Raw genomic sequence first — 15,003 nt, 5'->3', positions numbered from 1 at the left:
TGAAGGAGAGGGCAAGATATGAAATTTTGGTGGGTCTGCATTTGCCATCCTTTGGATAAGGCATTTTCTGGTGTGAAGTATGTAGTTTCCACCGGGCAGCGGGTGGTTCTCTTCATTCTCTGTCATCAGGGGCTCGTGTACCTTTCACCACTGAATGTGGATGCTTTCAAAGTTTACCAAGTGTTGTAAGTTCTTCGAGTCGAGGTTCCAGCCTTGATGAATGTAATGATATGGCGGTAGTTCCTATTTGGGGAGAGGGCACGTGCGATGGTGTTCTATGGAAAATCGAGGAATCCACGGAATCATAATTCGGTTTAGGGTTTTTTATTTTAAATATATTACCCATTCTTTATCCATAAATTTCTGAGAAAAATTATCCTTACTCTTTTTTGGTCGGTAAATTGTCCTTTTCCTAACTGCAGAAAAAAGCCAAAAAATGACTTTTCTAATTCAAGTTGAGCTAAGAAAAGAATTAAGGGACGCACAGACCATTGTAAACGAGGGCCTTGGACCGAGTCAGGTGCAGCTGAGTCCAGACTCATGCCTAACTCGGTTTCCGCACGAATCAGCGCTGACGAGAAACGGATGAGGTTTTGACCGAATCTTAAACCGTCCAACGGCCTACCTAGCCACACGGCGCCAGTTGTATATTGGCGGAGTTCCAATCGATGTTCGAGAGCTCTTCTTATCATTATCTGGCGCTTTCCAGATCGGCCATTCAGAACGAGGAATATCCTCTCGAGGAATTGACCAGTGACCTGTAACCGGCAAATACCGGCCATAAAGTCCAGATGCCGACAGCAGAGGGTCTGCAGCACATAAAGGACGTCTAGGTGGACCATCCTTGTTCATTAGAGGTGCGCCCCAATCCGATGTCCCCACCTAAATATCAAGATACAACACGTAGCTTTTCTCAGAAAGTACCGAGTGGTCGCCACAAATAAAAAAGTCACACCGAGTCCGCAAGGAATCGCCTCGACTTCGCCCTGAAGCACCACCGCGTGCTAATGCACCAAGTACAGATCATTTTCCGATGCTTCCATGCAGGCTCAGCGAAGCATGACTGGGCCGTCGAATGTCTTCTCAACACACTCTCTCTCTCTCTTCGCCTCAGTACACTGAACTGATAACAAAACCATAAATTATGCACTGAAAAATCATGAAGTGGGAGATGAAGGAAAAAACAACTCTCCCAAAAGGACGCCGGTTGTCTCTTCCTGTCCATGTTGGGATAATCTCAATTAATTGAATCTGTCTATCACATGAGTGGAAGGAGATTACACAAGGAATAACCTATGATTTATATACCCCAAGGGGAAAGAAAATAAAAGATTTTTCCTCCGTTACCCTACCTGTCCCAAAAGGGGCCGAACAAAAATCAGGGACCATAGAATTTTCAACTCTTGCAATCAATGACAAATGGCCGACCAACAAGAACAAGAGAGGCAACGATGCCACGCTCCCGTAACTAGCTTCCTCATCAGGAACACATTTGGATGAGCCAAGACTTCCATCTAGTCATCATCCTCCGAATCTGCATTCCAATCGGGGAAAAGTGAGATAATTTGGCAAGAAGAGGCTTGGAATTTTTTTCCTTCCACAACAATATAAACTGAAAAGAGATTGATCAAAGATGTGACAAACTCATAATCAAAGTAACCCATGAGTTACCATTTCAGTTCGTTAGCACTTCCCCATTTACCAATACGCCTCTCAAATAAACCAATGGCATTATCTAATGGCAGTACGGTAGGAGAATAGATAAGCAACATAGCAATAAATATGCCACTTCATAAAGCACAATGAGCAGTACACTATTTTTCCTCAAGAGGTAGAACAGAAGCAATTGCACTATACTAGTTATATGAAAATTTTCCAAACCTTTTCTAGATAAATTTCACTTAGTCATAAGCATCGATATTGGTCAACTCAATTCAATCAATTTTTTTTTATCCAATGAAGTTTTAGTAGGCGTTCAAGCATAACAGAGGATCGTTGAATGTATTGCATCACCACTAGAATAAAACAATGTCAGACTAAAACTAGATGGACTTTAAAATGCTAACCAGATCTAATATCTTCTCCCACTTTGCCTCTGTTTCTTAGCTGCTTCATTATCATTGCGAATATAAGAACCCACCAGTAAATATGGAACACAAGCAGAGTCAGAAGCATCGTATTGAAGATGTAGTACATTGCACTGCCATAGGTTTCTGATAGGGGCAAAACTTCACATAGGTGATAGCTGGTCATTGAAAAGCAAAAAGCACAAGGTATTAGAAGCCATTGAAGATGAGCTAAAAGAAAAATCAGTAACCAGTGGATGCAACCTTGATGCTTTGATGATCCAAAAGGGGAAGAATATAAGCCTTAGTACAAGCCATGAGATGGCAAATAATGCAAAGCACAGGCTTGCTCTGAACTCCTTCTCAGAATACTTAAAGACTTTTGCAGCTTCCATCAGAACATCACTGGCATCATGCAGGGCAAGAATAATAGAGCCTACCCGGAAAAACCTGTTTCACCAATAAACAGCTTTTGTTAACTTTCTTCTTCAAATAGCCATAAAGCATGACTCGAAACATCAACCAACTGAAAATATACTAGAAAACTTCTTGAAGACCAGTGTGCACACAATTTTCTTGTGTGCCATGGAAAGCTCTATGCTTCAATACCGCTAAGTAGTCCTTTCCGATGGCTCCTCCAGAATCTGGCGGAGGTCCACCATACAGGGTGAAGAGAATCCCCAATGTTGTCCACCTTTCAATTCATTGATTGGTAAGAATGTCAACTCCCCAAACCCCAAAAGCTAATTTCTCCGCATGAAAACATTCAACTCAGGTACAGGGATTGCAGCTCCTGGGGCGGATTCAAAGCTCAGACTTCCTTTATCAGTTTTTAGTAAAGTAAAAGCATTCAAGAAACTCAGTGGGAAAATGACCAAATAGTGGGCACTATAATTTGCTATGGCCTGGAGATGACTTAGTTTAATATGGTAATGTAAGCCACACAATGCTTAAACTAAGACTGCAGATTTCTTGAACTAACATTCTGTAACAAGGAAAGGTCCCAAGATCTAAAAATAATGTGGCAGACTCCAGTCCCTCCACATCCTTCTCTGATTTCTCAATAAATTGGCATTCTAAGGAAAAATTGTTTGATTATATGGTCCAGCTCATCCATATGAAGCTAATGTAACCGGTGAACAAGACTCCTTTTTAGAAAAATCCAACAAATACATGTCATAAGCTATGAAAATTGATGCAGATTGACCATTTTTATAGGATGAAAGAGATAATACAATTTTACCAAAAAAAAAAAAAAACAGAGAAAATACAATATTTTCTTTTCCATGCAAGAGACGTCCCCACCTACAAGAAGGGCATTACAGGACAAACATGCTCACGGAAAGAACATATTATGAAACAAGGTAAGGTCCACCCCAGTGGAAGGCTAAAGCTAGGAAACTGAGAGATTACTTCACAATTGATGAGCACCATCTCACCAGTGCTAGTAAAATGGTGTTCTAGCTCTGGACATAACAAGGAATTACTGAGAAAGTGAGAGCCTACCTCGTCAAGAAGGAATAACCAATCAAGATGACAGTTATTACATGATGAGACATCATGACAGCAAAATCCTTTCTTCGAGTCTCCCATGTAAGTAGGGCAGCGATGCTGTAGATGTAGAAACCACATTGGCACATGTAGAAAAGCCTAAGAGAAAGCCTGACACACAGAAACAAATGGATAGTTAATATGATTATCTGATCTCAATTTTATTTTCTGACAAGTTTGATGTAGACTTTCAAGTTTCACTTTGGACATTGAATTCATTTTGAAAAGTCAAGAGAGGGCCAAAACAGCAGCCTTGCTCTTCTCAATGGTCAAGAAGGATGGAAGATAAAGAGAGTATCTGATGTCTTAAGTGCACCTCATCAGGGTAACCTAGGTCCCGGCCTAGAGCATGTCCGCAAAAAAAACATATCATGCAGGAACCTTTTTTTCTAAGAGGAAAGAACAGTAAGCAATATAATGACCTAATTTGAGAATCTCCATCACACATCTCAGTTTAGGTTCTAAGACGTCAAAAATAGCTATCTGCCGATCTAAGGTGAATAGTGGCCAACTATGAACTTGTTGATCCTATGCCTACTTGAAATGAAATGAGAAAATAATTTGTAGCCTCCAGGGTTCGTGTGCCATTTCTTCTTTTCTTTTTCTTTTTTTTTTCAGAAATTATGGTGTAAAAGGACATTTATATCAGCAGGGCAATAAAGGAAATCATATGTAAGCTTATCCAAAGGGGATTTTGCCTTTCTCATAAAAAGATTTGGACATGCCAACTTGAAGGTCCACTCGTAAAAGCCAAGCATAAAATCTATTCTCACAAACTTTAGCTTGTGCTTTGGATTTGGAGTGGCAAATACTTAAATTATTCTTTCTAAGTAAGATTATCTCATTTCCTGTTTGGTATCCAGACCACTATTCTAATAAAAATACAGCCAAAAACATGACATAGCTCAACTAACAAGTTAGTAATCGAAGCTACAGCAATTTCAACTCCTGCCAAAACGTGGGGATGTTAAATCCCCTCGAGCAATTTGAATAAGTTTTTGGTCAATAATCAAGTCTTTAGCATAGAAGGCTCTGCTATTCCCATGTACTGTGTAGGGATCCAAAGAGAGAACTGCAGATGATCACAAGAGGATATTTAGCTAAAATGTAAGGCACGTTTGAATCTGGCACATACTCTTCCAACAAAGCAATAAAGTTTGATGCATGCTAAAATCTGTTGAGTGAGGCTCCTATTGCTGGAATGATTGATCAATTTCAGTTTTTCAAGCAAACGAATTACTCACTTCAGTTCTTGATTGGGCCAGCCTCTGAAATACTCTTTTGTGTCTCTAAACCATGGCTCTTCGTAGGCGATCGACAGAACAAACACTTCAACAGTAGCATAGTACGTTAACTTCCACATAGATTCCGAGATCTTACTGACCTTCGCTTGAATAGCCTCGTCCATCTTAAGTGGAGTAGGACCATCGCGCAGCAACCAGATGGCAAGCCTCTTAATTCATAGATAAAAGGAAGTGAGCATGGTGAAAGATTTCAAAAAGGAGGAAGCATCACTCAATCAGATTTTTTTCTGATCTATTGCTTTAAATTCTATTGTCAGATCCAAGACAATAGGCATCTCTTATATTACTTAGATCTCCAAGTAATGCACATGAGATCAACGTGGCTTGGTAGGGTAAACGACCAGCAGAAGTCCACCTTAACGGTCATAATTCTACGGGGACAAAATGATCTCGAAATGTTCTCTCTCGTAAAGCTTAAGAACCAGAACTAGTGTTTCCAAGGCTAAATAATCAACTTCTGCAAGAGATTTTGCCTCTACAGAGGATCAATAGAATGACTTTTTTCTTCAATGGATAATGGAGTACTTTATCGACAACCATCCGACCATTATCCATGCGTGGAGGACATACACAGGAGAAAAATGCTCGTAAAGGAAGATGCACAGATACTTCTCAAAGCGAGAGAGACCGGCAAAAGCGCTTCCAAAATGCTAGTAACGACTGAGTCCTACTTGATCAGACAAGATTGCGAACTCAATCTAAGAGATTAAAGGAAGAGCAACACTGAATCTACACCTAAAGAGACCTGATCCGAGCGCATCTAAAAACGAAGTCCTTATCCAGTCCACACTAGCTTCAAATATACAGTGACAGCACCACGCGGAAGCACAAGCAAACACACAACAACAGCACGAATAAACACCGTCGAGAGCTCAACAAGTTCGAAAAAACGCCATGCGCTCAGAGTGCAGGGGCCACTGGAAAGCTTACTCGGAAGAGGAATCTGTCGAAGAAGAAGCGAGCGGCGACGAAGGCGACGGCGAAGTAGATTGCGATGAGGAAATCGACAGCGCTAGGCGCGTTCGGGTCCATGTTCACCAGAGAGGGAGCGGAACCAGCCTGAACCGCTCAATCAGCAGATCGAGTCCCCCCCGAGCCCCTCCGTCCGCATCCCGGAGCGCTTCCCTCGGGAGAGGGCAATGCCGAGCGGGGCGGCGGATCTCCGGCTCGCCGTAGTCCACCGGAGCTGAACACCGGCGGCGCCGCCGAGAGATCGGCGGCAGCGGATCCGGCGACGGCCGAGGGGGAACGAGATTTGACTCCTGTCCTCCGGTCTTTTCGTTTTCTTTTTCCACTGAAGTGACGCCGAGTTGATCCCGGCTCGTCGCCACTCGCCCGAACGCGACCGAGTTGGCGACCGAGTTGGCGCAAATGGCGAGGCTCCACGGCCTCGACTTCGCCTCCCCGCTTAAAGAAGCGAGATGCGTGGAGCTCAACTCTCCGCCTACCTCGGGAGGAGGAATGTCCCATTTTGGATAAATTTAAGAAATATTGGTGCATGTGGTGCAATATGTCATTAAACTTTTAATTCTTTTATTGTGGCCACTCAAGTTTAATCTAATCGTCCTTGATTTGTCATAAATGTATCAATTTAGGGTTTTTTTTTTTTTTGCAAGTATTTTTAAATAATCTGAAGATTAGATTTAATAAAAGTTCAATGTATCAAAAGTTTATAGACTAAATCAAACAAATCAAAATCTTACGAACGATATGATATATTAAACTAAAGTTAATGACATTTCCTACAAAAACAAAAGTTAATGACTACATTAAACAAAATAAAAATTTATGGATGATGTTATACATTGAACAAAAGTTCTTGTATCAAATTTTTTTTTTTGCAATATGTCATTAAATTATTAATTCCTTTATTATGGTTAGTGAACTTCGATCTGTCCTTGAATTTTTTTGCAAGTATTTTTATATAATCGGAGAATTAGATTTAATAAAAGTTCAATATACCAAAAGTTTATAGAATAAATCGAATAAATCAAAATCCAATGAATTATACTGTATATTGAACTAAAATTAAATAATCACTGGGGTTGCTCCAGTGGCCACCATTCTAACATGGAAAAATGAGATGGGGGTTCAAATTCCCACATTCTCAAGAGGTTGGGATGATGATAATATAGTTTCAGGAGTGGGTTTGATTTTGATTCTCAGGGCAAAAGTTTAAGAGTGAGAATTAGAATAAAAATAGAGTAGGACTGGAAAAAAAAAAAAGGTTAAGTTAATGGCATTTCCAACCAAAAAAAGCAAAAGTTAATGACTACATTAAATAAAGTAAAAAGTTATGGACAAAAATTTGTGTATCGAAAATTCAAAGAACATATCAAATAAATTAAAAATTCAAAAATGATGTTAAATAAATTTAAATTTTAAGAATCATGTTGAAAAGTTGAGAATTGATTTATGTCGTTTCCCTAAATTCAGTTTTTTTTTTTTTGCTTTCCCTAAATTCAATTGAGCATCGAAAATAGTTATGGGCTGCCAAAACGCTCCCGTTTAAAAGCGACGAAGGGAATGGACCCGGGCCCCACCCGGAAAATTCAAATCTTAGGTCAAGACCGCCATTGAAAGAGATTCTCCGAACTCTGCTTCTTCCTCTGCTTCGGGAGGACACCTGACGCTCTCTCTCTCATCGCGAGCATGGCGGAGAGCGGCGCCGCCCAACCGCACCACGACGATCTCTTCTCCACCGTGATCTCCGACATCAGGACCTACGCCGGCAATGACCCGCTTCTCCCCTGGCTCCGGTAAACGCCAGATTGTACCCCCTCCCCGTCCCTCCGTACTGTTCCGTATTCCTGGATCGCGTTCCTCATTCGCTAGAACTGTAGATTGACGCCTTTCGATGTTTCGATGTCGTGGCAGCGGGATCAGGAGGATGAAGGAGCGCCTTCCGACGCTGGTCCTGAAGGAGAAGCTCCCCAGGTTCCTCCAGAAGTGCGCCGAGAAGTTCCAGTCGGACCGCCGCTACAGGAACGACTTGCGTTACCTTCGCGTTTGGTTGCAGTTGGTAAAATTCCTTTTTCTTTTTAAGGAGCAGGCTAAGGATGCCTGAATGCTAGTGACATGTGCATATGTTGGGAACGAATTACGAGAATCGTTAGTTTCTCCTTGCTTTCTTTCCATGAATGTAGCAAGTCTTGCTCAAAGTAAGCCAAGTTCGTTGTTTTATCGTGTGAAAATGCATTCACAAGATCGAGTCTTCTTTTATCGTTGATCAGATCATGTCTATTAGATTTCGTTGTCGATAAATGTGCAGATGGATTATGTCGATGATCCGAAGGTACTTTTGAGGGCAATGGAGATGAATCGCATTGGGATGAAGCGGTCTCTCTTCTACCAGGCATATGCTCTTTACTTTGAGAAGATGAAGAAGTTCGAGGAAGCTGACAAGATTTATCATTTAGGAGTGCAGAAGTAAGCTTTTGCCCTGTTTTTTTTTTTTACCTCTATTGGATGCATGGTTAGCCAGCAGAAAAACAAGGAGATAGCTTGTTAACAAGCAACGAGTATTTCACAACACAAACTGTGGAGCTGTGCTAGTGTAGCAAATTGGCAGAACCATCGTTAGCCATTTTGTGTATGGATAATTCGGTTTTGAGGTACAACTTTCTGGAGATTTTACTCTTCTTGGCTTCTTTTATAACTGTTGAGCAGCCTTGCCGAGCCGGTGGATGAGCTGCAGAAATCGTACGAGCAATTTCTCCATCGATTGGAGAGACACAAGATTAAGAGGATCCAGGTAACGTATGTTCTTCTCTTGATGTTGCTTGTTGGAGCTTTAAGCAATCCTTCTCATGGTCATAGTCATCTAATAAACGGCAGATGTTCCACAGCATCAAGAAAGGAAAGCCACCAAAGAAAACATTTGCCACTCTTATGGAAGGCATGATGGGACATGCCATGACAATAACATTAAGAAATCAGTTCCTCAGGACCAAAATGTAGATGTGGACCAAATTTGGGAGGAAAAGTCTCAAAATGGTAAGCTACTGGCACAATCGAGAACTGATGTGGTTGTGGGGAAGGAAGGGAGTGGGAGGATGGAACTTAGAAAAGCATCAAAGCCGCTATTGACAGAGGAAAAGAAAGTGGATGAACCTGCCATATCTTGCCGTGATACTGTAGCGGTAGATACTGCCCTTCTTGGAAAGCCTGAGGCAGAAGACGCATGCCATCATGGACTGGTGGAACCAACAGTAAACATGAAGGAGGCAATGAATGCCATCAACAGCATGTTCAGTGAGCCAATTGAGATGCCAGTTGGCAGAGGATCGCTTAGGAGCCACAAGAGGGAAAAGCAGAGTTCCAGCAGCAATTTCAAGGTTTTTATTGATGAAAACCCAGAGAAGCAAGTTGATGCATCTCAAGGTCAGAAATGGGATAAGAGTTGTTCACTTCAGCACACAAGATCCACACTTGCTCAGCCTCAAGAGGAAGGATTTCAAATATACATTGATGAGGAAGGAAATGATGATGGAAAGGAGAATGGAGACTCAGAGCAGGATCAAGCACAAAATGTCTCTAATTCGCATGCGAATGCTTTCGTGTTCCTTCGACCAAAAGATCTTGCTTCTGAAAACTCTGATGAGCTAGGTATAGCAAGCTCATCCAGAGGAAGTTCAGAGAGGATACAGTCGTTCGCAAGTTTGTTGGTTCAACCATAATAGATGAGCCAGTGGTGGAGAATGCTTGCCACCATGGCCTAGTAGAACCCACAATCAACTTGAAAGAGGCCATGGAGGACATAAATAACATGTTTGGAAAGCCAATAGAATTTGTAAGATCTAGAAGATCAAAGAAGCGGGAAAAAACATTGGCGAAGGAGGATTATAATAGCGGATTTCTGATACTTCCTGATGATGAATTGGAACATCAACTGGCTGTGGATCCAGGAATATCGGCAGTGAAAGCTCTCGACGGGGAAAAAGATATAGGTTTTTCAATCCTCTCAGATGACGTAGAACATCCTAAACACAAGTTGGCACCACAACCATCCAGCAAAATAAGAGAAAGTGACTTGTTTGAGCCAACCAACTTTACTAAGCAGGCCATGGATGATATCAACAAGATGTTTGGAATGCCACTGGATTTCTAAGAAACTCTTGTGCTGATTCAGATGATACCTGCCTCCACCTCGGATTGGTTGTGTTCTGCCGTGTTTAAGCTTTTTTATATGCTGGATGACGAGCGTATTGCATTGTCAAATTGTTGAATGGAGTTTATATCGGTAACTCTTTTTATTTATTTACACTTTCTATTAAACTATACTTCTGTCCGAGTGGCTAACTGCAAGAGCTGATGTGATCTAAGGTTTTGTCAGAAAGCTTGGTATCTTTATTTCGAAGATCAAAGTGGGAATACATAATTGATTCCTGATAATTTTTTCGCTTTCTTTGAGTAATTGCATGAATTGACTCAAATACGTGGTGAATAAAAGGGGCAGACATCTATGTTAGCAAATTTTCCGGGATTGGAAGTCCAATCAAGCAAATTCTTAGTTTGATGATCACGGAGCAGAAGTGACGAGTAACTGAATGGAGGTGATTTTTCCCCCTTCCCTTATCTGATCCTAAAAATAATGGTGCTTGAAAATTAAAGCTGGAGAAGTAAACTGTATAAGGTGACTCAAATACCAGTGGAAAAGCCTCCACACATCAAGCTTGCCCTCTCGCGCTTGCGCCTTTTCACACTGACAAGCAATCATAACAGCGAAAATTAGTCTTATTAGGTTGATACATCATGAATATTTCTCATCTTTTCCCAGGGCTGACACTTTATTCAGAGCGGAAAAATCACACCTTTTGTTCCCACAGTGAACCAAAAATTGGTTTTCAAAAGAACTCTCCGGCTAGCAAGGCGACTACTGATACCAATCATTTGGCAATTGATAAGTTCACTGAAAATTATGTGGGGTTCCCCATGTTGAGTATAGTTTGCAATCTCTTCAATTATTAGCATCCCACCAGAGGTTCTTGTATCGACAGCATGTCGATCTCTACACAGCATACAATCAATCTTCGGCTTCTTCCCTCTCTCTGAGAACAGCTCCGAATTGTTTCACCAGTATGTCAACAACTAAGGGCACCACATCTTTACAAGGAACGCCTTTCTTATAAACATCTCCTAAGTGCGAGTCACTCCCAATTCTACCACCCAAGAAAACATCCACCCCCTCACAAGTCTTCCCATTCTCATCCCTTGTCATGCACCCCATGAACCCAATATCAGCAACTTGTACTTGTCCACAAGTGTTGGGACATCCGGTCCAGTGCATCCTCACAGGTCTGGTCACGGAAACAAGCCTTTCCACTTCCTCAGTCACCTTCAGAGCCCTAGCCTTTGTCTCAATTATGGCTTGACCACAGAACTGGTTGCCGGTACACGCAACAAGTCCTTTCATGAGAAGAGGTGGACTGGGGGAAAATCTGTTCTTCAAGAGAGGCTCATTGAGCAAGGTTCCAATTCTTGAGTTCTCGATGTTTGGAATGACAATGTTCTGTTCCACAGTGAGCCGGAGTTCACCGGATCCGTACTTGTCAGCTATCCGAGCTAGCTCGTCCATGTCATCTGCTTGGATCCGACCAACTGGAATATGAAGTCCAACAAAGCTAAAGCCTTCTTGCTTCTGTGGATGGACCCCTAGGTAATCCCTCCTCTCCCATTGCTTGTGAACCAGGTCCTCGGGGGATGCTCTTTCTAGTATCTGGTGGGGCATTCTCTTTACTACCTCTGACCTGAATCCTTCAATACCCTGCATTTATTTTGGAGATTCACATGTTCATCAGATTAACAAGATGAATATACTAATATTTTTTAACCAGTAAGACCTCTCAGAAGAAAAATAGAACATCCAATTTGAATTAACCCCATCATTCCTTACCAGTTCATCAATTAACCACATCATTCTTGTCTTCTGCCTGTTTCCTCTGGTTCCGAGATCCCTGTAGGCCTCAAGAATAGCTTTGCACACAGGGATTACATCATCTGGTGAGACCCAGGCATCGAGAGGAATTGCCTCCTCGCAACGCTTGGGGCTAAAGAATCCACCAACCAGCAAATTGAATCCAAATTGTCCATTCTTCATTGCAGGCATGTAGGCAAGGTCATTGATGTGAGGATGCTCATAGAGATCATGAGAACCAATCACACAAACATTCCATTTCCGAGGCCTGGACAATATTGATGCACATGAGCTTGTTGATTAAAACATTGTAAAGTCAAAAACTTTCCAACTAAGTCATTTTAGTAGCTCTACTAACCAATATATGCACTACTTAGGACGCGCATGATAAAATTTCTACTTCCCTATTTCTCTATTTTTCTGTTCTCCAAAACAGGTTTGGAACAGAATTCCGTTTGGTTTGATTTTTGTTCTAGAAATAAATTTGAAGAAAAAATCATAAGCTAAAATTTTTAACTTCTCAATCTCTAAAATGGAAATTGAGAAATCAATTTCTGGCCAAAAATCAATTTCTGTTCCAGAAATTTTGTCATGCGCACTCTTAATTGCCACCAATTTTCAGTAACATGATAGCTAGTTACCCCTGAAGTGAGTCGGTCATAACAAAGTAAGATCATGCTAAAGAATGTCAAAGCTATAAACTGAAACGGAAAGAACTCACAAGTTTGTAATGGCAAGATTTCCACGGAAATTCCCGGTGATGAATTGGGACAGTAGGTTAGTATAAGGCCGTGTATCGACTATCTCATCAGGATCGATTCCTGCCAGGGGGTTTCCAACAGGATTCCTCACATTGTCCATGCCACTTTGGAGGCTGGTCAAGCCAACTCCAGCCAAGCCCTTGAGTATTTCCGGAACATCGGGCAAAACCACCCCTCTGATCTGCCAGTTCTGCCTGGTGGTCACATCTGCGCACCCGTCTCTTCCATATTTCCTGATGACGCTTGCCAAGTATCGGGTTTGTGCGCTTGTTGTCACCCCATTTGGCAGCTTCAGCCTCATCATGAATCTACCATCTAAACACCAAAAACGCAAATTATAACGAGACTAGATTAACACTTCAGGTGACCTGGCCATTTTTTCAGCAAACTATTTGCAAGTATTATATCCTTTATTATCCCTAAGGTCGGTACTTTGGTAAAGACTGGCCTATCAATTTTCTTACTTTTGCAGGGTCACATAAATGTCGAAGATTTTCTGCAGCTGACGTGCCACACATTTCCTTAAGAATTCAAACAAAGCGAATATCAGTGCTGATGCGTAGAAGAGGAAGAGTAATTTCTTAGCTTGTAAGGTTATTCAGATTGAATTGGACACGAGCTCTTATGAAGAGGAGGATTAATCAACCCTCAATACCAAAGCTCATATGTGTATTGCTAATCACCAACACCTTGACCTACATATCTTCAAGCACTATTTTCCTCCGCTAAGAATGACTACTTCTATTATCTTGTCGTGTCTTTGTTCCTTAAGTGCATCAAAAGTCCTAAGCAACTCAATAGAGCATATAAGGAAAGGAAACATAGGCAGATCATAATGGAATACAAATATGTGAAATATGGTGCTGACTCACATTGATGCTTCCTCCTATGAAACAAGCCAAGCCACTTGAGCCTTACATCGATATCATTCTTGGTGACCTTAGCCTTGTCGATATCTTCCATCGACATCTTAGCAAGCTCTTCAATGCCATTCTCCATGAACAGCTTCATTGGCTCTTTCTCAATCTTCACCTTCTCCTGAGGATTGATGCCCTGCCTAAACTTCTCCTTCAGCACCCAATACCCATCTCTCTCCTCCACCCTTGGCTCCAGCCTCACCGCGTCCGCCCCCACCCCCGGCGGAGGTGGGGCAGCCGTTGGGGTGGCATCTGTGGACACCCTTGTCCGGGAGAGAGAAGCCGAACTCTTCTGACATGGCAAGGGAGATGAGAGAAAGCGGATGGACATGGAAGACATGTTGCAATGCTTATGTGTTGCTCAAGATCAAGAACTTGTTGTTTGTGATGTGCTTCAATGGAGTGAGATCTAGATGTTAGCATTTTCAAGGCCTTATGAAGCTTATTGTTGGGACCTTAGGAGAGGTGGAAAGGAGAGGAAGAGAAGCTCTGATTGAATGGCCTCTTGGGTGTTGCTAAAGGTCATTCATTATTTTTCCTTTTTTTGGTCCCCTTGAGGTCAGACGGAGAATGCACGGTGAGCAAAGGGATAAAATGTTTGTGTTGTCCTTATTACTGCATGGTATTATCCAAGTACTTCCTGTATTTTTTATTGCCGCTTCATTTTGCTTCTTTGGTCTTTACTATATCAGGGTCAGGAGGAGGTGGCTGCTGCTTGGGCTGCAGGATCAAGTGACTTTTGCTATTGGTCAAGGGGTCATTTTAAAACTAGCTAAGCTTCGTTTAGTTTCTCCATTAGTATTTGTAAAAGGAGGTGATGAAGCCACTCGTGAGAGACCAACCAGTGGGCCAATAGTCATTTGTCGATTCTGGTTTTCCGACATAAGATTTCGCGTCTCGCCAACTCGTTTTGATCAACTGATTTGGCCTTTTGAGTCTGCTCTTCCTCTGGACTGTCCCACCATGGGGGAAACAAAACCAGAGAAATCTTCATCAGTGAGAGTGTGATTTATTCTGGTGGTCTAGCCTGAGAAAAAGGACAAAAAGAAAAGACAAGCAATAGTTCCCTGCCCACGACTTATTGACCAATCAGGATGTGATCACAATCTTCTCCAGTAAAATTTTCTCTAGCTGACTTCAAAATGGTCGATGATCACTTTCAGTTCAGTCTGTAAGAGAGTCCAAATGACAATGCTCTCTACTTTGGGATTTCCCCCCTCATTTTCCAGCTCATTCAAAATTATTAACTCTCAGCTCCAGTATCTCCCAAGCAAAGTGACAATCTCTCCATGCAGCAAAACTTTCTGTATTTTTCTGGGTACTATTTCATTATTCTCACCAACGTCTTACAATCGCGATATAATTAGATTATGAAAATGATAATCTTCGTTCGCTTCGGGTCCAACCTAAGCAAGCGATTAAAAGGCTCAATCCTAACTTAATTGAAAATCTCGAGGCATGCGTGAGTATCGACATATAAAAATAAAG

General features: G+C 41.8%; 3 protein-coding genes across 3 annotated transcripts; 1 reads left to right on the top strand and 2 right to left on the bottom strand.

Moving 5' to 3' along the window:
• Nucleotides 1-1,172: 1,172 nt before the first annotated feature.
• LOC104418738 (LAG1 longevity assurance homolog 2) lies at nt 1,173-6,363 on the bottom strand. The gene is made up of 6 exons (XM_010030171.3): nt 5,852-6,363; nt 4,862-5,070; nt 3,573-3,728; nt 2,331-2,516; nt 2,067-2,245; nt 1,173-1,534 (listed from the first exon to the last, which is right to left on the bottom strand). Exons 1-6 carry the CDS (start codon nt 5,951-5,953, stop codon nt 1,515-1,517), a joined length of 852 nt encoding a protein of 283 aa, XP_010028473.1. The 5' UTR covers nt 5,954-6,363; the 3' UTR covers nt 1,173-1,514.
• Nucleotides 6,364-7,481: 1,118 nt separating this feature from the next.
• On the top strand, nt 7,482-10,280 carry LOC104418737 (probable inactive serine/threonine-protein kinase bub1). The gene is given in 6 exon segments (XM_010030170.3): nt 7,482-7,680; nt 7,799-7,943; nt 8,193-8,350; nt 8,591-8,675; nt 8,770-9,547; nt 9,550-10,280. Coding segments are annotated over 6 exon segments (1,755 nt in total). The 5' UTR covers nt 7,482-7,573; the 3' UTR covers nt 10,032-10,280.
• A 248-nt stretch (nt 10,281-10,528) lies between these two features.
• On the bottom strand, nt 10,529-14,074 carry LOC104418735 (ferredoxin--nitrite reductase, chloroplastic). The gene is made up of 4 exons (XM_010030169.3): nt 13,471-14,074; nt 12,559-12,913; nt 11,817-12,105; nt 10,529-11,687 (listed from the first exon to the last, which is right to left on the bottom strand). Exons 1-4 carry the CDS (start codon nt 13,853-13,855, stop codon nt 10,947-10,949), a joined length of 1,770 nt encoding a protein of 589 aa, XP_010028471.2. The 5' UTR covers nt 13,856-14,074; the 3' UTR covers nt 10,529-10,946.
• Nucleotides 14,075-15,003: the final 929 nt, after the last annotated feature.

This window comes from Eucalyptus grandis, chromosome 9, assembly GCF_016545825.1.
Source record: "Eucalyptus grandis isolate ANBG69807.140 chromosome 9, ASM1654582v1, whole genome shotgun sequence".
NCBI lineage: Eukaryota > Viridiplantae > Streptophyta > Magnoliopsida > Myrtales > Myrtaceae > Eucalyptus > Eucalyptus grandis.
The sequence above is the reverse complement of the archived record's forward strand: the minus strand, read 5'-3'. Positions and strand labels throughout refer to the sequence as shown.